The sequence below is a fragment of the Condylura cristata genome, unplaced genomic scaffold (assembly GCF_000260355.1).
Source record: "Condylura cristata isolate star-nosed mole 26May11 unplaced genomic scaffold, ConCri1.0 scaffold00009, whole genome shotgun sequence".
NCBI lineage: Eukaryota > Metazoa > Chordata > Mammalia > Eulipotyphla > Talpidae > Condylura > Condylura cristata.
In genome coordinates, this window is record NW_004567110.1 from 49171304 (window position 1) to 49194737 (window position 23434).

Consider the following 23434-nt stretch of genomic DNA (forward strand, 5'->3'; position numbering starts at 1 on the left):
ACTACTATTTTCTTCCTTCTAGAAATTGTGATCACTTCCATTTTTCCACATTGTCTCCACTATTTTTTTTAAAAAAATAGTACAAACTGGTTCAATAAGAAAATCACTTAATTTCTTTTACTACTATAAATGTTGTTTATCTGGACTTAAATATTTAGAAAATATCATGGTGTTTTTATTATTATCTGCTAAGATTGATGTCATGCTTATTGCCATTCAGTTCTGGGATATGATATAACAGAATATTAAATTCAGAACTATACAGTAGCATGATATAAAGATCTTAATAAATTGGTAAAATCTCCATGTACCATAGTTTTAAAATAATTCTTGTTAGTTATCAAAGCTTAATTTTTTTGTCAGCTTCATCTCTTTTAAAATTCTTATCAATAAAAGATAATAACACCTGATATAGAGTAAAAGAAACAAGATAACCTGTCCTGGTTAATTGTTATTAAGTTTGGCTGGAATTCAAAATGGTAAAAGCTTGATTAGAGGGTTTTTTCTTTAGTGTTCACATTATAAATTTGGCTTTCTATAGACACTGTAAAGTTTTCTATAGACACTATATTTATATAAAGAACTGTGGGGTAGGCTATTTCTGTTCATGAGATTCCAAAATTATATACTCTGATGTCAATGCAGATGAGGTTAGCCTAATTTGGTCTAGAGAGAGACATGCCGAATCTCTATATGGGTAACTAAAACTTAGTGCCAAGATTGACAGGTGTCCTGTGGGTAGTAGACAGCCCCAAGGATAAAATTTGTGCTTGGATTACTTCTCTAAGACATAGACCTTTCTTTCTATTGATCACAGTCCTAAAATAGTGAGGTCTGTATACAACAAAGTTTTTTTAAGACCCAGAAAGGTAAAACAGTTTTTCTTTCTTCTTAGACTACCAAATTTTGTTTTCAGAAGTTTAGCTGCAACCTTTACATTAATTTTTAGTACAGCTGTTTGTGTTACCTTTTTTTGCTTCTCTAAATCTTAAGACATCTGGGGAAACTTAATGTAAAATAACATATTTGTTATTAGTCTAAAAGAGGCAATTATTTCCTTGTGTACATGATTTATATGCATGATTTAACTCTGGAAAGATTTTTTAGGAGATTTAGGAAATAAAGATTATATAAAGGAGCAGTTATACTAATTGATGTAGCTTTTGTTTTTGTTTTATCTTACTGAACTTTTCATGTTATTAAGAGAAAGCTTGAAATTTGTCAAAATAAATTAGTAAATATATGATCTTAAATAGAAAATTGAAAGTCATTAAGATAATGCCATTAAGAAAGTTAGTTTTTTAAGGAAAACTATATTGCCTAAGATTTTTGAAACATTTGTATGATGTAAATGTGTCATTAGCAGTGAAATAGCTGTGGCTATAAACTCAATACCTGTTTTTATACAAATAGGTAATTTTCTGATATGGAAGGATTATTTCTTCACTCTTTATTTTGGTGTCAAACATTATAATGGATCTTTAGAAATTGAATGTGTATGGGGGCACATTTTAGGGAACTAATCCTGCATTAGTGTGAAAATGAAAGCCAAGACCCCAGCCCTGCTAGGGTCCAGAGAAGGTGTCCCAGGAAACTGGGGTGCAAGCTCCCTCAAGAGAACTTTCAGACCTGCCTTTCTCACTGTCTCACTTCTGTATCTCATTTCTGATTCTGTCCTTTATCTCATGTTCATTTATTTTCTTTTTGATGAAAAGAAAATGCAGATTCTTGACTTCACTGTGGAGGTCAAGAATATTTAATAATTTAATTTTATAATAATATTTAATAATTGTGTCAAAGGTAGCATCACTGTATTTGCTTCTTAAGACTATAAACTCTTTTTAAGCAGCTGATTGGAAGGAAAGTGTGAAAATGAGTGGTTCTGCTGTGCTTATTTGGAGCAGAATTTATGTTCTCCATCCAGCCTGTTGTAGCCACTGGCCCAGAGTATGTGACCCCTTGCATAGGACCAGAATTTCTCCTGAGAATTGGGCTAATATCCATTCTTCCACTCTATCCTGTTCCTAGGCATCCTCTGAGTTTAGTTACTGAAACATTACTAGGCTGCAGAGAATAGTGAGACCCTGAAAATAACATTAGCATTTGTACTATTTTCAAATATTTGGAGCCATCATTTGTGTACTGTTGATAATGAAAACAACTTTGTCTCCTCATGAACTGTAGTGCAGGACACAGTCCTGTCACATACTGAGCAGTCAATCCTCGAACCAGTTCATTTCTCTGCATTTTTGTCATCGCCACTCTCCTGATGTGCCACAGTGGCCCCTAAACTGCCACAGTGGCCCATCAAGTGCCCACTCCGCTGCTACCCCCACCTAACTATACTGGACCAAAGAGTGCTAAAGTAGATTGGAAATAGCCTTTAAGACTGACATATCCTTCCCAGGGCCTCCACTCTGGCCCTCATCCTGCATGACAGCCTCCCCTGTCCTTTCCCTTTTACTGACCCTGCTTGGTTTGTGTTGCATGCCATAAAGGAGCTGTGTGTGCATGTCCTCTTCATGTTCTTGACTCATTTCAATTCACTTACATCCAGGGATTCTTGGAAGAAGACCCTCACCTCTGGACTTGATCCACTGCACTTGAAACCAGAGATGCCCCCTGCTCTGGGGCTGAGTGCCAGAGCACTGCCTGTGGGAAGTCCAGGCAGCAGTGGGTGGTGGACATTTTACTGCCCGCTACTAGTGGCTCCAGTAGGGCTCAGGCTACAGGCAGTGATGGCACATGGCAGTGCCTCCCCAATACCATGCCACCCCAGGGCATGAAACCCCTGATTCAGGGCTGCAGGGAGGAGTATGAGGCCCACTGTGCTAGCCCCAGTGGTCTGGCTTCCTCCAGCTGCAGGCAGTGGAGAGACCCGTGGGTTTAGTGCCTGGATTGTAGAATGGCCCATCAGGTGTGAGCTATGAGCTGGTTGGTAAATAGTCCAATTAGCCATCAGATTGAAAAAGGTCCAATCAGCCTTGTGGGTGGGGAACCCTGAAAGAGGATATAAGCCAGGGCAGCAGCAAGCTCTGCATGCACGATCTTGCTTGTTTGCTTTGTGTTTGGTTGAAAAGGGTGCTCTCTCCGATTCTTGAAGGGAACCCTGTTCCTGACTTTCAAAGAAGCAAGAAGCGACATCCAGCTACCAACCTCCAAAGAAAGAAGAGAAGCCAAAAAGGTTCACAGAGAAGCCAAAGAGTTTTGCAGCGGCCAGGCTGCCACACCTGCCTCTGGGCTGGCTCTGACACTGCCTGAAAGGAGCACCAGAAGCCGCAGGACTCGTGGCCCAAAGATCTGTTTGCTGCTGGTGTGGGCCAACAATCCACAAAGAGCTGTAACACCAGTGTATCTTGCATCACCTACTAGTCACTGGCACTACTGGCCAGTGCTGCTTAGCACTGTTGATGGGTGACTGGCACTCTGTGTCTGGGTCACTTTTTGAGAGCTGTTGATTTTCCAGAACTGCCTCCTGGTGTGGCTGCCTCTGGTGCTGTCCGTCCAACCTTCAAACTTGCTGCGGGCTGCTTGTGAGCACCTCCTGTGGCGGTGAGTTGGGTCCTGGCTCAATGCTGGCCCGGCTGCTATGAGCTCCGGGCCCGGTGGATGGGACAGCATTGTCTTGGATGAGCAGCTTTTTGTTTAGGTCTTTTGGACACTGTGGACACAACCTGGGGTGTGATAGGTGGTCACTTGTGGCATAGAGAACTCTTTATCTTCCTCATTTACTAAATAAATCCCATTTTGTTCCCTGAACCTGAGATCTTATGACCTCCAGTTATCAGGTACTGTCCTGCTGTAGCCCCGCTGTAGCAATCTCACACATGTTATAGTTGCAATTTTGTGTTTATTTGTAGCCTTTGATTAATGTAAATTGGCTAAACTCTAAGATTCACAAGAGCAGGAGAGAGAATCATATTTTTTACTTGAAGATTCTGTCCCTGGCATCTAGCACAGGGGTTGGTAAGTAGGAGTAGTTGAATAAGTAAGTTGCTATTTCAGTGTTTTCTTGAAAGGCTTACGATCCACAGCTTGTTAGCTTCTAAAAGAAATCCTGAAGATTGGTGAATGTAGGTGCTTTGTCGCGAGAGTTCACTGATAGCCCAGAGAAGAATGAGACATATTGTAAAATAAGCTAGATTGTAATTAGGACTTGGAAGAAATATGCTTCTAATTATTTGAAAATGCTTTGTTAGATCGGCCTTTCTCAAGTCCAAAATGACTGAATTACGTTAAATTGCACAGACAACACTTATGCAAGTCTAACGTTCATAAAGTTGAACAGATTCAGTGTTAACAGTTGAAAAGATAAAATGAAATGCATTGATAATTTTAAATGCCAGGTCATTATACCTGTGAAGTTGTTCTTTGTGCACAAAATGAGGAAATTTTCAGTACTGCCAAACATTTTTGGGAAATGTTTCAAAGCATTCTGTTAATGTTAAGATTTTAGAAGTGTTTGAGGTTAAGCTGAGCCTCTTCTGTCTACATTTTTGTGAGACTGTTAGGTGACCTTCACTAAAGTTTTTTTTCCTTTCCTCTTCCAACATTACTTATGCTGTTCTACCCCAAACCTGGGTTGTGACTTGAAGCACGCGCTGGGTAGGAAGGTCTGCTGGCAGCGCACTCTCAGAGGAGTCAGGTGATCCTTGTTTGAAGGCAGCTGCCTGAGGTTCAAGCAGTCAGTGTCCCCTCTCCTGTCTCGGGACAGCTGGTTGTTATCAAACGCTTAACAAGTCTTCCTTGCTCATTGCTCTCTGGGAGAGGAGAAAGATTATGTGGTGGGCTTTTGAGTGATCCAATGGGAATTACACTGATCTGGTGTCTGGCCTTGGTTCTTATCAAGTGGATTGCCTCTAAGGTAGGCCATCTTTATTTTTAAACTTGGGACATTAGTCATTAGCTTATGTATTTTGTTGGAATGAAATAATCAAATTTCTTCTTGTGTTGCTTCAGTTTTAAATGTCTCTGATTAAAAGAGATGTGAGTTTAAAAGAGCTTTTTGAAGCTTAAAAGTCCTGTGTAACTTTTTCTTCCCCCACCTTGTGTTTTCTGGTCTCACTCATCAGTATTGAAGTAGCTTTCCTCAGGATCATTTCTTTAAAGAAAATGTTATGATTAAAGGACTCAACTTTTAAAATAACTAAACAAAACTACACTTTTGGTATACATTTCTTAAACATTCTCCTTAGGAGAATATATTTAAAGAATCAAAGATTTCTAAATTATAAACTTATACCACCCTCTATCATGGCCTCTCCTAAGGTTCTGTGCTGCTAAGCTTATAACATATTGGAAATGTTATGTTATTGTATTTTTTTTTTTTTAAGTTAAATCCTGAACATCGTGCTTGAGAAATACTTGCTGGAATGCTAGTCATTTGTCCTTTTGATAAGTCTAAACTAAAAATATTATTTTAATTACTTATACTTATATAAAAATAATTCTTTTACCTACCATTCAGCCTTATATATTAAGAAATTGAAGAGTATTAACTTTAAGTTTTTAAAGCTCTGTTATTTAATAAGCAGCACAAAGCTTCAATAAAATTAAATTTCTTTTCAAGCAGGACTTTAACACCCTGATACATAATGTTTAAGCATAATATTTTAAACAATTATTTTTTTTAAGTGATCATGTCCTTGCAAATGATTAGAGACGTATCTTAAACAATGTACCAAAAATCTTTAAATCCTTGTCTTTTAAGCTTTCTGTTGCACTGACAGATATTTACTTTTTTTTTTTTTTAAATATTAGCTTGACACATTATTGAATAAAGGTCAAGATGATATTAATGCATGAGCTGAATTGTGGATGTTTTCAGATAGGTTAATGTGTTATTACTTTTACCATGTAAGAGAACAACACATGCTTTACACAGTAGATCAGGTTAGTGGAAAACTTGAACAAGACAAAAAACAATGATACTTAAAATATCTTTGCTCAGTTTGAAAACATGTCTGTCTTTAAAAAGTTATGTATTAACTAATATTGTAAACACCTTTTATCATTTAACCTTTTAAGTCAAAATTTATGTGGCATAGTGATTGATTCAAGGTGTGTGTCTTAACAGGACACTCAGAATTCCTGTTTGTGTGGCAATGGGTTCTTTTGGAACCTTAAAATTTAACTTGTTTATGCTCTAGCTGTCAGTTTCTGATTAGCTCGGCCTCGCCCATGTTTTGACCTATACTAGTTTGCTTTACAAGCTGTTCCCAGCCTGGCTAAATTAGAAGAGTCACGTGTAGAAGCTTCTCAGTTATTTCCATTCACTGGTGAGATGAAGTGGGAATGTGGCTGATAGTTCAGTGTGTTGTGACTGACATTGTGACAGGATTTTGATTAATTTTGTTTTCCTAATTTTATTTAATAGAATTTTACTAGTATGACTTTTAAAATGAGTCTTTAAGAACCATGTACAGTCAGTGCTGCTGTGTTGGTGCATAAAGCACATATAAAGAAAAATATGTGTAAATCAAAAAACAGCATTGTGTGTGTGTATTCCTTCAACACAGCTTGCTTTTTAGATTATTCTGTTCAGATTGCTTACTAAGGGAATTTACTGTTTGTTTTAATCTTGTATTCATCTATCACCTGAGAGACCATTTTCACTCAGGAAATACTTATGATACATTCTGCTTTTTTTAAAGTCTATTTTTAAAAATTGTCATATTTGAATTTATTTCATAGAAGTTATATCTTTTGGTTTAATGTAACATTTAAGGTGGTTGTGGACCAGACTTAAGTTGGTAATGAATAGAATAACTTGAATGCTTCATATACATCCCTATTAATTTATTATATATTTAAAATTAAGTTCTACTTTTTGCCAATTTTTTAATAACAGACCTTACCATTTTAATACTGAAAGTTAGTGCCTCTGTAAATCTAAAATGATTACCTTAAAATAAATTTAGTGTAGCATAGTTATAGGATAATCTAGATTATGCCCATTTGTCAATTTTTGACATATTTTAAGAGTTGATGTTAGGCTTCCTCAATTCTTAGCATGTAAAGTGACACTGTTTTGCAATTCTAATTAGTGATTGCTTTAGTAAATACCCTTTCTACAATAATATAGCATTCCAGCCATTCCCCCAAAAGAGGACTGTTAGAGATAATAGGTTAATGTTTGAAAAAAGCTGTTTGCCAAGTTGTTACTGGACACTAGCAGGCTGTAGGTATTCATGATAACAAGCTGTTATATATCTTTAGTTGCATCATATGATTTAGTTGATACAACTATTTTATTTCCACATATGTGCTCTCCAATTTACTAGGTTTTCCTCTAATATTGTATTAAGGGAAGGTCTGTAATCTAATAAGCTACATGTCTTGTGGAGATTGGAATAGCAGGTGTGAGTGTTGCTTTTAATACCAAGTGATTAGTGACTGCTTCAGAATAGTTTGCCATGAAACATTTAGTTCCTTAGGATTTGTGATGGTTTTTCTTTGTGGAATTCATGAGTATACTTTAACTTTTTATAATTATGACACATGAAATTCAAAAAGCACTCCTCCTATCTCACTATCCTTCACTAGAGGCAACCACTGTCAAAGATTAAAAATTTATTTTTCTGGTGATGGCACACGGGTGACTTGGTGATGGGAAACCCGCGGGGACTACAATTGAGATGGGGGAAAAATAAAAATGTAAAAAAAACTGTTATAAAATTAAAAAAAATATATTTTTGTTCAGAACTTGTTCTTTCATTTCATGAACTGCCTTTTTTTTTTTTAAAGATTTATTTATTTATTCATATAGAACTGGGGTACAGGCCAGAGATGTGGAGGGTGAGAGGAGTCACCAGAGACAGAGTGGGGAGCAGAACAGGCAGATCGAAAAAGTACACTGCTGAGGGGAGCAGCGGGCGGGTCAGGAGAGGTCTGCCGCGCCATGTGGACTCCTCCGGGGCAGGCAGGAATCGAACTCATTGCGGAAGTGGCTTAAGCTTCTCAGTGCAGTGCCTCAACCCGCTGCGCCACCAGGGAGGGCCATGAACTGCCTTTTTAAGGGTACATGAAATTATATAAATTTAATTGATATTTTTCTTTTGTTAATGAAGTCAAACATCTTTTCTGTTTATTGGTTTATTACTTTCTTGTGAGTTATATGTTTTACTATATTTATCACTTTACAATTTCTAATTTTTATAAGGCACTCTTTTTCCTTTCATTTTAGGAATAAAGGAAAAACTAGATACTTGTCTTGTCTGTGAACTAATTTTCCTTGGCTTGAGATTGTCTTTTCCTTTGTTCATGACTTGTTTATCCATAATTTAACTTTTAAGAGACTAAGTTGATCCCTTTATTTTCTATTACCTAACGTCTTACTTAGAAATTATCCACTATTGGCAATAGAAGCATTTAAGTAGCTACCAGATACTTAGGATCTATTAAATAATAGCTATTATTAGAATTTTAGAGGCCAGTGGTCAGTGAGACAGACACATTCCTGCTCTTGAGCAGCTTATTTTCAAATGGAGAAATAATCTTATAATACTTTCTGAATTCTATCTCATATGCTCCATAATACTTTCTGAATTCTATCTCATATGCTCCCTTGTTCTTTCTTCCCTCTTAATTCCAGAGCTCTCACTGCATTTGGTTATATCTACCTATTAATATTCTGTAAGGTTTTACTTGCCAAATCTTCTGTACATGAATTGTCATTCTTAACTTGTTTGACTACATAATTTTCTCAAATTCCCTCTATTTTTCTGTAAATAGCTGCATTTCATATTTTCTTCTGCATGAAAGTATTATGTAGAAAAACTACATATATTTGATCTAGTTGTCTTGAACGTTTAGGCTCCTTTCATGTCCTAGCTATTGTAAAAAGGGCCCTTGCAGACATTTGTCATATCTGTATTGACAAACATTGTAGAACATTGTTTTTTACATCGATGACTTTACATACTTTGGACAGATACCCAAGAGTGGGATTGCTGGGTCATGAGGAATTTCCATTTTCAGCTTTCTAAGATGAATCCAAACTGCTTTCAATAATGACTGCATGAGTTGACATTTCCAGAGCTTGTATTTAGTAATAAGCAAAACTGATATTAGCAAAGTGCTGTATAAAGGCACAAGGGTAGGGAGTTGTGGAAGAGAATGGCTGTCAGATAACTTTTGGTTGTCTCTTTAAAAGAGGGACATTTAATCTAGAGCCTGAGAGGTAGAAAGGGAACAGTGATACAGTGACCTTGGCCAGAGAAATGTTTGGTATGGTTGAGGAAAACCAAAGATGCCCACCGGTTGGGTCACAGTGAGGAGAGGATAGTAGGCAAAGAGGACTAAGTGGTAGGCAGATCATGAGGACTTTAGAAATCAGAGCTTTGGCATGGGAGTTTATTTCAAGTGTAGTGGGAGACATTGGAGGGTTTAAAGCAGTGGCTAAAATGCTTACTCTTGCATGTATGTAAAGAGTGGACTGGGGGCCAAAAAATGCAGCAGGAAAATCATTGCAGGAATCCAGGTAAGAGATGTTGCCTGAGACACACCAAAGAAGAGAGATGTGAGGTAGCATTAGCAAGAACGTGTTGTGGGTGTTTTAGGTCTTAAAAAATTTTTGTTTCAGTAATCAGTTTCAACTAATATTTTATAACACTTGAAATATAACTAACATACTGTGCAGTCATGTGAACTGTACAGTTAAATAATTTTTAGTATACAGTGTTGTACAACCATTGCTGCAGTTATTCTAATTAATACTAAGACTCATTAGTTTTTACTCCCCATTTACCTCAAATTTGTTGCAATCACCAATATACTTTTTATTCCTATGGATTTTCTTATTTTGGACATTTTATGTTAGTGGCATCATATACTATGTAGTACTTTCAATACAGTGTTCTCAAGGATCATGCATGTATCATTACTTCATTCCTTTTTATGTGAAGATAATATTCCTTTGTATAGAAATACCATGTTTATTTATCTGTTCATTAGTTGATAGACATTTGGGTTGTTTTCCATTTTGGGGCTACTAGGAATAATGCTGCAAGATATATTTTAATTATGAAATGTAGTTTTAAAATCTTTCAGTGGCATCATATTTTGTAGAGCCAATGTGTTCTGAGATCTCTTTAATTACCCTGATTTTAAAATTCCCATTTTTTTTGTGACCTTCAGGGCATTTGATTTTCATTTTGTTCTTTGTTTCTAGGTAATAGATTTCTTCACAAGTCTGATTCTTGTTTGCCCCCCTACTCATTCTTGTTAAAGTATAGTAGTTGAATCATATCTCCTCTTCAGTTGTGTCTACCTCTGCAGAAACCCTTTCCCCACATGGATGGGTTTGTGTGACTTACTCCAACATATTGAATTCTACGCTACTACTGCATATTTCTAATTCCATATATACTTTTTTTTCCCCATATATACTTTTATGGTGTAATGCTTAACCGTGTTGTATTATTCTTCCTCAAAACTAGAGATTTCCAGAGTAGACACCAGATCTAATTTTCTTGTATAATCCTTCCAAAACAATAAATACATGCTTGTTGAATTAGATTAGATCCCATTTATTCATCATGCATTACTATTTTTTTTTTTTCTAGAGGCGTGGAGCTATTTCCTATGACAGTTCTGATCAGACTGCATTGTACATTCGTATGCTTGGTAAGTCTTATCAGTACCAGTTAATTTTACTTATTGTCACTTGTGATTGAAATATCTTTTGATAGGTAACTTTTCATCAGTGTTTACAGCATAACTAATTTATTACTTTGAGGCTGACAGTTGGAAAAACCCAGTGTTGAATGTGATGTGACCTACAACTCAGTTCTCAGTAACTGAAAAATATCTGTCTTAGTACAATTCAAAATTGTGTCCTGCATATTGTTCATAAAAATGTCTTAGATTTGTAGAGCTGGTAAATACTAGATGTCCATGCTGATATGAACAAAGATGAGGCCATCATATGCTTGATCAGATAATCCTGTTACTGGAGGTATTTTTGCTATAACTTGGTTGGCAAGGAAAACATTTGTCTTGTCCTGCTTCTTCAATTTTTAATGCATTATTTAAGTTTACAAGATAAAATGAATATATATGTATATATATGGTTTTCTTTTACTCTGTTAGATTTTTCTTCATTTCCATGCTCCTTGATTCCTTGCAGTTTAATTCATGCTATTAAAAATGTACTACTAAGATTTTAATAGGCAAATTTATTTCTTTTCTTAGTCTTCCATGACTCCTTTCCTCTTGCTCGAAATTTATCTGATATTGAGTCTACCTATTCTTTAACTATTTTCTTTGAGAAGAAGTTAGTGAAAGAGGCATACTCTAAACCCTAAGTGTTTTCCAATGTCTTGTTTTTGCTCTTCTCTCCTACCCCCTCTTTAATTTACCTTGTGTATCCTACTTGCCTTGCTCAGTCTATCCTAGTACATATTTTCCTCTCACAGATGTTACAGTTTTTTCCTTTTTGTTCATCTCTCTACATATTCAGGACTTACTCGCCTAAAGCTCACATGAAACCAGTCCACTATCTCATACCATACCTACAAGTACAAATAAATGAAAAGTTGGAAGATTTAGGTAAAGCCTAAAACAATAAAATATGTAGTATGAAACAAAAGCAAAATGTGAGGCATTGGCTACAGTGATGTCTTTGAGAACTCAACTACATTGGCAGGGAAAACAAGCATGAATAAATGGGACTACATCAGATTAAAAAACTTCTGCACAACAAAAGACTATCATCACAAAGGCACTCTACTGAACAGGAGAATATATTTTCCACATCATATATACCACAAGGGATTAACATTCAGCATGTACAAAGAACTCACAGCTAAACAGAAAACAATCCAGTCAAAAAGTGGGCAATGGAACTAGACAGTTCTCCAAAGAAAACATACAGCTGGCCAATTGCACTTGAAAAAAATGTTCATCACATATTATCAGGGAAATACAAATCAAAACCACAATGAAATACTGCTTTACACCTGTGAGAATGGCTCATAGCAAAAGACTGTATTACTGGAGTGTGTGTGGAGAATAAATAAGAGGATGTGCTGAACAAAAGAATCCTGATATAGGTAAGGAAATAGATTAGTCTATTCCCTATGGGAAAAGACTACAGAAGCTTCTCAAAAATGTTAAAATAGATCTATGTGACCCAAAAATCCCACTCCCAGTATCTACTGGAAGAAAGCAAAAACACTAGTTCAAGGAGAATACGCACTCCTATGTACATTTCAGCACTATTTACAATAGCCAACCTGGGGAAAGAAATGTCTAAAGACAGAGAGCAAATTAAGAAAGATATGGTATATGGGCACATGGAATACTACTCAGCTATTAAAGACAAAGTAAATATTTGTTATGTTAAATGAAATAAGCAGAAGGAAGGAGACATATACTTCATTCCTGTAGACTATAAGGAAGCAAGCAAAAGAACACAAAAACAAGCCCTTGAAATAATGACTACAAAACTGTGGTTACTAGAGGGGAAGAAAAGTGGGAAACAAAGGGGAAAGGAGACCCAATGGACTAACGTGTAGGACATTGGGACTTTGGCAGTGGGCATGGTTTGATAACAAAATTAAAAACAAAATACACTTCTTTAGACTCGTTTTTCATTTTATCTATAAAACATCTGTACATGGGTGCATGTAATTGGTATATCACATTAAACATGACTATCCCAAGTATCTTGATTTTACAGTCTTTTATTGTCTTCAGAAAATATGAATCTATTCTTTTGGTTGTCAGATAAAAAACTTTGGAGTGATTTTAAATTCATTTCTCATACACTATAGCAAATCCTCATGAATGATACCTTCAAAGAATATCCAGAGTTTTATCACCCCTATCTTATTATCATCTTGACCTAACTGTAGTTATTAAGTCATAGTCACATTGTTGCTAATTAGATCATCAGAACTAATATCTTGCATAATTGAAATTTTGTATCCCTTGATCAATGGGATACCCCTCCTCAAGCCATAGCTGCTGCCTTGTTTATTACTGTACTTCTCCTTAATGGTTTCCTTGTATCTGCTTATGTGCTTCTACTGGGTTCTAGTCCTTGCAGACAGACTGAGTCTTCTTAAACGTGAATTCTCCAGTGGTTTTCTATCTTGGAATAACAGCCAAAGTGTGTGTATGTGTAATTTTATTGTTTGTTTGCTTGTTTGTTTTTTTAGATTTTAAAAGGTCAGATTTATTAGGGAATGGAGAAAGAAAAAGAGGCAGGTGCATGGTCACAGTCAGGCAAGAGCACTGTAATTAAAGCTTTTATAATGACCCATTAGGTCCAACGTGATTTGGCCCTGCTACCTCTCTGGTAGAGAGAAGGAACTTTTACCACTTCCCCTCACTTATCTCACACCAACCATGCTTGCTTGTTCTTGGAACATACTAAGCTCCCATTTCAGGGTATGTGTACTAGTTCTTCCTCATACTTGGGAAGCTTTCCTTCAGATCCCTGCATAAATACCTTTTTTTTTTAATGAGATTGCCCCTGACCACACAGATGAATCACCCCTCCTGGACTTTCCCTCACTGTTTCTTTTACCTTTCATTGGTTTTCTCCATGTTACTCATTACTGTCTTCCATAGAATGAAATTACTTATTTTTGTTTTGTCACACCTCACAGAAAAGATAAGCTTTATGATGACAAGCACTTTATGTATTTTGCTCACTGCTGGATTTCCAGGGTCCAGCATTTAGAGGGCACTCATTAAACAAGTGAAGGAATTGCTACATGAAAGAAGTGATGTGCGTGTGTGTGCGTGTGTGTGTGTGCGTGCGTGCGTGAGTGTGTGATGGACTCATGGTAGATAAAATGTGAGCCATGAAGGAATGATGACATAACAGAAACAGAATAAGCAAGAGAGACTTCCAATCAGCAGACTGCAGGAATATAGACATAAGGGCTGAAGACTTAAAAGTTATAAACATTGAAGGTGTGAAGGTATATTTGGAAAAATGGTATTTTTGTTGCCCACAGAACTCCAAAGATTTAAAGCCTGACTCCCCTCTTTATACTAGCTTTGTGGCATAGTCCTGTTGCTTAAATTCTCAGTCTCAGTTTATGTATCTGTAAAATTGGGTTTAGGATTTCTATACAGTTGGTTAGAAAATTAAATTAATAATGGCTATAAGGCACAAAAAAGTTCCTGATTGTAGTGGTTTTGTTGCTGTACATAAAAGTAAATCTAAAAGTTGTTTGGATCCAGGGAACAACATGAGTTTATAAAAATAAAGTTTTGATACCAAACTAACCACCTTATATACTTGCTGTCATTGAGAAAAGTGAAGATTGATCAAAGTTCACATTTAAGGTAAATCATTACCATCTTAATTTTCTGTATATTTTTTATATTGTCAGCTCCTTTTAGGAATAGATAATGTATTTTCTTTCCCTTATAGCTGTAGTACAGTGTTAGGCAGAAAGTAGACACTTAATAAATACTTGCTTTTCACTGTGGCTTTTTAATTTTTTTCTGCTGAGATTTTTTTTAACATGACAAAATAAGATATTAGGTTGGATTATCTGATTTTAAATGTAGACCATGATAATAACTGTAGTACTGTAGGGATGGAATTAAAAAAGAAATCATCTAGCCTCAACTCAGTACTGAAAACTTGTGAACCTTTCAAATAAATAAGCTCTTGAGTAGTTATTCTCTTATGTCATTGTTGGACTATTACTCATGGATAAGATAGCACATAGAATTTTGGTGTATATGGGAACTTCTCAAATGACAGCTATCTAAGTTTGTGCTTTGCTTTATTTTGTGCAGGAGATGTACGGGTAAGGAGTCGAGCAGGATTTGAATCAGAAAGAAGAGGTTCTCATCCGTATATTGATTTTCGTATTTTCCATGGTAAGTGTTGACAGATGCTGTCAGTAAACTTGAGATCTTGATAAAATTAATTTTCCAAGAGAAAATGACTACAAGAAAAAGCTATATTGTTTGGAATGTTTTTAAAATATTAAGTCTGATAAATGACACTTTTTAGATAATGCTTGTAAATAGTTAAAGGCAGTTCATATCAGGAAGTATTAAAATATGAAATCTGATAGTTTTTCTTTTTTCTAATTTGAATATGAAATTATTTCAGTATTTTTTCTTTAAAAAAAAAAACTTTGAAAAGTTGTTTTATTCTAAATGGCATGTCTCCATTACTCTAGATAAGATGTTTTTGTGTAAATACATTTTATAAAGATATCTCATAGTCTAACAAGATGTTTCTTTGATTATTTAATATACATCAGCTTTAAGGAAGTTTTGTACAGTGTTTATATTGAAAACATCTTCTGTGGGTCTTGCCAATGACCAGAAAGGGAAAAAACATAACTTCTAAAATCTCTTAAATATTAAACATATTAAATATGTTTATAGACCATTTCCCTTTTGATAATATGGCTGGATAATTTAGGATTAACATTCCAATTTAAAAATTAGACAAACTGTACAAAATATAAAACATGTATCTGAATACATGGGAATGTTATTGAATACAAAAGATGGGGCTACTTTTATCCTTGGTAGCATCTGCTGATTCTGGGAAAAGTAGATGAGAAACTGATTTTCAATGGTGCCTAGTGTAGAAAAACTAAAATAGATGTTTATAGCCCATCTAGTTTGGGGTGCTAGTCCTGACCGGCCCTCTCTGCTTCAGTGGGAGCTTCAAAGTTCTATACTTTAGAAATAAATACCAGTTTTGACATAGCTCAATTAATGATTAGATTAATGTGATCTATAACTTTAGTACATTTAGCCATCTGCTAGAAGTAAATCTAATCCTCTTCGGAGGAAGGTGTCATTACCCTGGGTCTCATGTTTAAAGGGTTGACATCTGAGGGTCCTCAAGTGATTGTCAAGTTCTTTGTGGGACACCTGTGAAATTATTTTTAAACATTACTCTAGGTTTTAAATTACCACTAGTTTTTCATATGCAATATCAAGTACTGAATTGAAAATAAAAAGGCCTAAGAGGTAACAGTGTAATAAAAGTGAAGAGCAGTAATAGACAATAGAAATATCGACAGGTAATCTTAATGCAAGTCTTATAAGAACTTTAAAGTAAGCATAATTTTGTTAGTGGCAAAAAAGAATAGAATCGAGAATTTCAGTAAAACTCAAAAATGGCATAACCTTCATTAAAAAGTTTATTGGAAATGATTTTAACTGCAAGTAGGCCACAATGAAGACAGAATTGGTGAACTTGAATTTTGATAACATATTTTAATGAAATGCAATGAGGCAAAAGGTAGAAAATACAGAGAAGACATTACCTTTTTACTCATTACTATCAGGAATTGTGAAAGGTTAAGGATTTTACCTTGTAAGCAAAAAATAAATTGATGGCTCATGTATGCTGGTGGAGTCCTGAATCAGAGGCAAATACTTTAGTATTCACAGAAAGCAGAATGAGCATAACGTGTCAGTTCTTTTAGTCCCAACACTAGCTATAGTGGTAACATGGAAGGATTTATGTGGATACTGTGGGGTGTGAGTTTGCTTCCCATCCAAGTTACAGTAGAGTTGGGGAATTTGCTCCTTTTATAGTGAGACTACTTTTTAACCCACAAAAAGCTATCCTTCAAAGTGGCTAATACAAACCCAGCTATGAGAAATGGTCCCTCTAAGATTTGTCAAGAGCTGACATTCTTGGCACACCCAGACAGACCGTGCAGAGGTGCTAGGGATCTCTGTGGAGGATTAGCTCTCCCATTAATAACAAATGACCCCAAAACTCACTGGCATAAAACCACCTTTTTTATCCTCATGAATATCAGAGTTGGGAATTTAGTCATCAGGGTATATCAAGTTCTGTTTTTCGTACTCCACAAAGTCTTGATCTTCAGCTGGGTTAATTCAAACAGCTAGAGGTAGCTGGGATATCTCCACTGTAAGCACATGTCTGGGGCCTTCGTTCTTCTCCAAGTCATTTTCAGGGGCTAGAACATTCAAAATGAATCTATCTTGTGCCAGGGTAGGGATTGCTGAAATTTCTGAAACTGGCCAGCATTTCTCTATAAATACCAGGCTCAGAGTTAGACATCTTACATGGTAGCGGTCACCCCTCAGCAAACATCCCAAAAGAAAGGAAGCGTGATAGCTTCTAGTTTTAAACAGCCTGGGCCTGGAAACTGCTGTTGATAGCAATGTCACACAACCTACCCAGAATCAGAGAGCGGATATAGAACCTAACTTGTCAAAGAAGGAAGATTAAAAGGAGTTTTAATTTTCTATCTTTTAATCTGGAACAAAATGTGTTTAAAAGGTGATTAGGACCCCAGAAGGAGAGTTAAAGGAAAATATAGCAAAAGAAGCAATCTCTGAAAAAATAATGATTGCAAAATCTCTAAAGCTTGATGAAGACTAATATTAAGGTACAGATTCAAGTAGTATGAATCTCAAGTACAGAAACATTGAAAGAAGACCACACCTAGATGGCAGCAGGTATAACTGTGAAAACCAAACTCAAAGAGGAACTATTTAAAGTACTGAGAGAAAAAGAAAGCTATTACCTTCATATGAATAACCATGAGGCCATGAGGTTTTTTCCAGAAAAAGATTGTTTCATTTTAATACAGGAAAAATAAAATTAAACAAACAAAAAAAAGACAAAGGAAATAAATAGCTTTGAACTGACAGAAAAATAACCATCAAACTAAAATTTCATCCAAAAATTATTTTAAGAAATAGGAGAAAAAGAACACACATTTCACAATTTATGTAAGGCAACATAATCTTGATACTGAAACCTGACCAAGGTTTTGACAAGAGCAGAAAATTAGACTATCACTTAATCAATATAGCTAAAATAGAACACAGGTTTACCTCACTATCAAAAAGTTGAAGACTCATATTTGATGTAATTTGTATATAATTTGATATAATTTGTGTAAAATTATATGTGTATTATTAATTAATATGGAACCAATTTTGAGTGTTCCCAGGCCCCCCAAATAACTTGCAAAATCTTATCAAATACAAACCAACATAGGAATAGCTTGTGTTGAAATTGGAGCTCCTCACTTTAAAGGCGGGAAGCAGAATCTGTCTTCTTTCTTTGGAGACCAGGAATAGGATGGTTCAAGCTAGCCCTTGCTTATCAGGGTCCCCCACCTAAGCATCTGATTGGACCATTGAGCAACAGTCTACTCCTTTTCCATAATCAATATAAATATATTAACTGAAGATTGCATGACAGCTGGAGAGCTGATTAGTCCATTTAGCTCAAACCTGATTGGACCATTGAGGATTCTAGAGCCAGATAAAAGACGAACCCCCTCCTCCCCCACCCTCCCACCAGCTGCTCAGAACATCCTGCACTCAGGTCTTGGCAGGCTCATGGGCTTCAGGAAGCTATGCTGGTAGTTGACCTTACTGAGGCCTAGGAGTGGGAGGTGGGAACACCTGCAGATGGCAGGCTGAGGCTAGTAGGCCTAAGCCCCAACAAAACTGCCTTGCCCTGCAGCCTCTGGGTGCTACAGTGATCCAGTTACACCATAACATCTAGTGCTGTGTCAGACCCTTACATGTAAGACTTTCTGGCCAATCTAGAATTTCATATTGTTGGAGCACTCATTGCATCCTGGGATTTGAGCTTTTTATAAATTTACTGTAGCTGAACCAGGAAAAAAGTTATGTGCAGATTTTTACAGAAACTGTTATTCTAGGAAAGATTTTGAGGAGGTGAAAAAGACTGGTATCTTCCAGTGCATAATGTGATTCTGAAAAATAAAAGATTTCTTTGGCTTGACTTCCTTGGATGTTTGTAACTGACTTGTGTTCCTGAACTATGAAACGTGATTGTTTGGGCTAAGAAATAGTTTCTATTCATCAAAAAAACAAATGCTATAGGAACAAACTATGCAAAGCATGTTGTCTTTGCATACAGGAACTAAGCCATTTAGTTGCAGAGGAACCAAAAATTAGTAATACAACATCTAGAAATAGTTGCATATTTAGAAATTAAGCAGTATATTTCTACATAATTCATGAAATGTTATTTTTATCTTAAATATCTTAAAATTTTAATTCTGTTCCACATGTGCACTAGAAAATCTGTGTTCTTTTGAAAATTTCTGTCATAATTATGAAGGAAAGCTGCCAGACTGACAGTTATCTTTTTTTCATAGAATTTTTTCCAAAGTTTATTGACATCACCCAAATCGTAAGGCTTGTTCTCTCAGCCAGTGTTGATAGATGTAATACTAGAGATGTATTTACAGTTTTTTTTCATGTTCACACTGTGGTTTTTTTTCATTTTCTTTTACTCTTGACACATAGTAATGATCCAGCTCTTGTAAATGTGTTTTGTCATTATCTTGAACTTTTTACTTCAACACTACTGCATTCCATACAGTGGCAAGGGATCCTTTTATGGATGTTTACAGGTTAGCCTAAAAACTCTTAAATTTTTAGGCCTTTAATCTTCATCTTTTTATTCCTGGTGTCTGGGAGTCTACATCATAGTAGAAACCATTTATATTCTAAATGATAATCAAACTGGTAATCAAATTGACTAAAATTTTCAATCAGTGAGATTTTGTAGAATCCCATTTGTGTTAACTGTTAACTATATTCAGGCTGATTCTGCCCTTGATTGAAATATTTCATGTCTTTATTATAGCTATCTGCTATAAAAACATAGAAAACTTTTACCTTTGTTTTGCATGTATATTTGATTTTGGGCTGCTTCCTGTGTACCTAACAGGACTGTGTTAGACTTGAATACTTGTTTCATATTTGTATGATTAGAAAGAATCTGTGTCTGTGTGTGTAGTTGGAACTTAAAAGTATACATCATACTGACTTTATTGTCTTAGGTTTTTAATATATAGTTAAACACAATATACAATTCTACAATAGTAGAATCTATTATTTTAGTGTTTTTACTGCTCTCTTTGTCTTTAAACATCAAGTTGTTTGCTAGGAATTTCCCTTAGATTAATTTTTCTTTCAGTTCTTTTATTAACTTCCATACTGTACTGCCTCATTATTTATTGCTTTCTTGTGTAACGCATATTTTCCTAGTCATTATTTGTGTGATCTGACTACCCGCTAAAGTGGCTATACATCATTTGTAATTTGGTCTTTTATCCAGGTGTGAACAGCCTTACTGCTTTGGTTGCAGACTTAGGCCATAGTTTGTCTAGAGTTTTTATTAAGTTTGAGTTTGTTTATAACCATTTTATTTGTCTTAACGTCATATTCGGTTGTTTCAAAAACACCATTTCTCTAATAGTTCGTGGGTTTATCATTTAAAACTTTATGTCTTTTCCCCCCTTTTCATCATGAATATTCGTACCTCATTCCTGTGACAATCCCCTTACCAAGCAGTACTTTTGGAGATAATTACTGCTATGTTGAATCAAATTAAGAAACAGCATTCTGTTCCCAATGTGTATTTTTAAGAATTTAACTAGTTTCCAGGTGTTTGTAAAATGCCTGTCTTTTAACTACAGATTTTTGTTTCTTTATCCCAAATTACAAGAATAGAATATTTTATCTTCTAGATCTCTAATTCAGTAGTTTAATTTAGGGAGAATTTATGGATTCAACCTTAATCTTAATGCAGTTTGATGGTAGTTGTATTCCACTTGTCCTTTGGAGAATTGTAGAAATTGGTGACTGTAAGCTTTATTTTGTATGTTATACATTAAGGCCTTTACTTTCCTTTCTTCTGAAGAATTTTCTTCTCAAATTAACATAGATCTAATTTTAGGTTGAATGGCCCACTTTTATGTATAATAAAGTTTGGATTCCTTTTTAAGGTGTTGAGAGTATGTATATTTTGAGATCTTTTAAATATTTGTAGTATATAAGTATGTAGTTACCTTCAGATGAAGTTTATTATATTAAACAATAAATCTGACATTGTTAAAATATATATTTAGAATTCATGTGTTTAAAAAAATTTGATATCTACAATAACTGTTGCTATTTATTCGTTACCCCTAGACTTTACGTGTATTATCTCATTTAATCTTTATATGTCTTGTGAGGCTGATTTTTACAGAGGAAAAAAAGAGGCTCACATCTTAAATAACTTTCTCGATGTCACAAAACTAGTGAAAGTCACAGCTGAGCTTCAAACTCAGGTGTGCAACTCCAAACCACCTGTCTTTCTCTACTGGACTATCCTGCCTTTCCATATCAGCACATGTCACTCTATCAAAGACTGTTTTGCTAAGCATTTACATGGTTTTTCTCCCTCCACCCATGTACGTTGAGTAGAAATAAAAAGTCTACTAAGGAAACTTCTCATAGATATTCATAAACGTAATTATTCAGCGTTAACATTAGTCTTTCAGATATGACTTGTTTTTGAGGAGAGGTTAGACAATAGAATGTCTTCAGATTATTTTCAGTCATCATTCATCCTGACCTTGTCCTAGACTAGAGTTAAAACCTTACAACATGAATTAAAAATTTAAAGCAGTTTCCAAGGATATTTCATTGTTACATGCATCTACCTGATTGTATGCGTCTTTAGGATTAAGATAGCAGATATAGTTGCTACAGGGCTCCCTCTTGTGGACCATAAGTGTAGATTTCAAGGCTCAAGATCCAAAGGTTTCTGTTATGAATCTTTTGTCTAAACTAAGTGTCAGTGACATCTTTTGTGATAACATTTGGACGATAGTTTGTATTGATTTTCTAGCCCCTTTAATTTTATTGCCTGTACTTATGCCTATTTTCTAATAGGAGGAGAAAACAAGAGAAAAACATAGTTTCTAAATCTGTCTACTATCCTACATTTAATTTCTGACTCAAAGAAACTAAGTGAATGGCTGAAAATAACTTCCATAGCCATTAACTAATAACATAGTTTGGAGGGGGAGGCTTGATTAGCTCACAGTCACATTGTGATAAGTGTGATATTTTAGAAGAACCAGCAAAGCCAACAGCTCTTTAATAGTAACTTGATTAATTCACAGAGCCCTGTTGGCTTTCTAAGCTGGACTGGAATGTTGGTAACCATGTAAACTAGAACAAAACCTGAGTCTTAAAATAAGTAGTCTTACCTTGGTGGAAATTGGACTTTTAATAAAGGTAGCTTAAATCTTTTATTTCTGATGCTGTGAGATAAGTTATGGTGTGGCATATTACAGAATAAGTTCATCAGAACATTAATGATATATTAAAATTTTATGTAATATTGTCAAGTCAGCTTCTTTTTTGAAAGTACTAGTTTTGAGTTACTCTTTTCCAAATTCCCCATGTATCCTCTTTTACATATTCCTGAATACATTAATTATTCAAATCGAAGTATTTTTGTGTATTTAGATAAATTTAATAATTTTACTCTCAATCACAATAATGGATCTGTTGCAATTAGGGATTCATGAAGAGTAAGCAAGCCATTTATAAATGATCTTATGCTTTGCCCTTGATGTATGTTGATGATCACTTTTCTTAGATCAAATATTGAAGCTATTCTTGGACAGTTTTGAAAACATCTCTGCGTTTCTTCTAGAAAACTTATTTTCTAGTTTGGCAGTATATTTTAGAAACCATTAAAATGTCTCTGTGCGTATTCTAGTTTTGACAATTTTATTGCAAGGATTTAACTAAAAGAATGTTTATATTTGAAGTGTCAGTACCAAAAATGAAATTTAGAAACAGCCTAATAACAAAAATATTAAGTAGATTATGGTAATTTAATACCTTGGAATAACTAGTAAAATGATGACACATATAAGTGCAGTTATTGACTTTAAACAGTTCATGAACACCTTTTAAAGTCTATGCTGTGAACTATATTGGATAAAAAAGGTTATATGTACACATGTGATTAGAAAATAATTCATAGAAAAATGCCTAGTTTTCCAGGCATTAAAAATAGTTACTTGCAAAGATCTCTCCCATAGAACTTTCTTCCTAATCTCAAACCTGGGTTGAGCAGCAAGTAGGCTTATGGTAGGGACTCAAAAGACCAGAAAAAAACACTTCAAAGGAATAGGGCAAATGTTGCTCAAGCTCATAGTAGGAAGCTCTACGGATTGATCTCCCCCAAAACAACCACTAGAGTGGAAAATAGACCAGGATCAATTATTTTAGCCCCTTGGCCCCTGATTAGATTCTTTTAAGATCTAGGGGAGTGTTTGGTGAAGAGAAAGTCTGTTGCCCATTAGCAGTTGAACACTATCCACAAACAGGCACATCCTCTAATACCTTGGCCTCTCAGCCTGTGAAGATAGCAGCCCTCATTCTAAAGTGGCTTGCTGAAGCCATGGTAGGCACTGGTTACCTCGTCCTCCAGCCCTCTGGAGTTATATTTAAGCCAGTGAAGGAACTACCTCAGGGAAGTAGTTGTTTTTGTTTTTTATTTTTTTTAAAGATTTATTTATTCATACAGAACTGGGGTACAGGCCAGAGTGTCAGGGGCGGTGAGAGGCTTCACCAGAGACAGAGTGGGGAGCAGAACAGGCAGATCGACCAAGTA

General features: G+C 35.3%; 1 protein-coding gene across 1 annotated transcript in view; it reads left to right on the forward strand.

The window, feature by feature from the left end:
* The window catches only part of PDE7A (phosphodiesterase 7A), a 77882-nt gene that overhangs the window by 23516 nt on the left and 30932 nt on the right, over window positions 1–23434 (forward strand). Inside the window, exons 2-3 of the mRNA XM_004679836.2 lie at window positions 10566–10626; window positions 14767–14850. Of these exons, the coding sequence (XP_004679893.1) occupies window positions 10566–10626; window positions 14767–14850 (145 nt within the window). The remainder of the gene's footprint in view (window positions 1–10565; window positions 10627–14766; window positions 14851–23434) is intronic.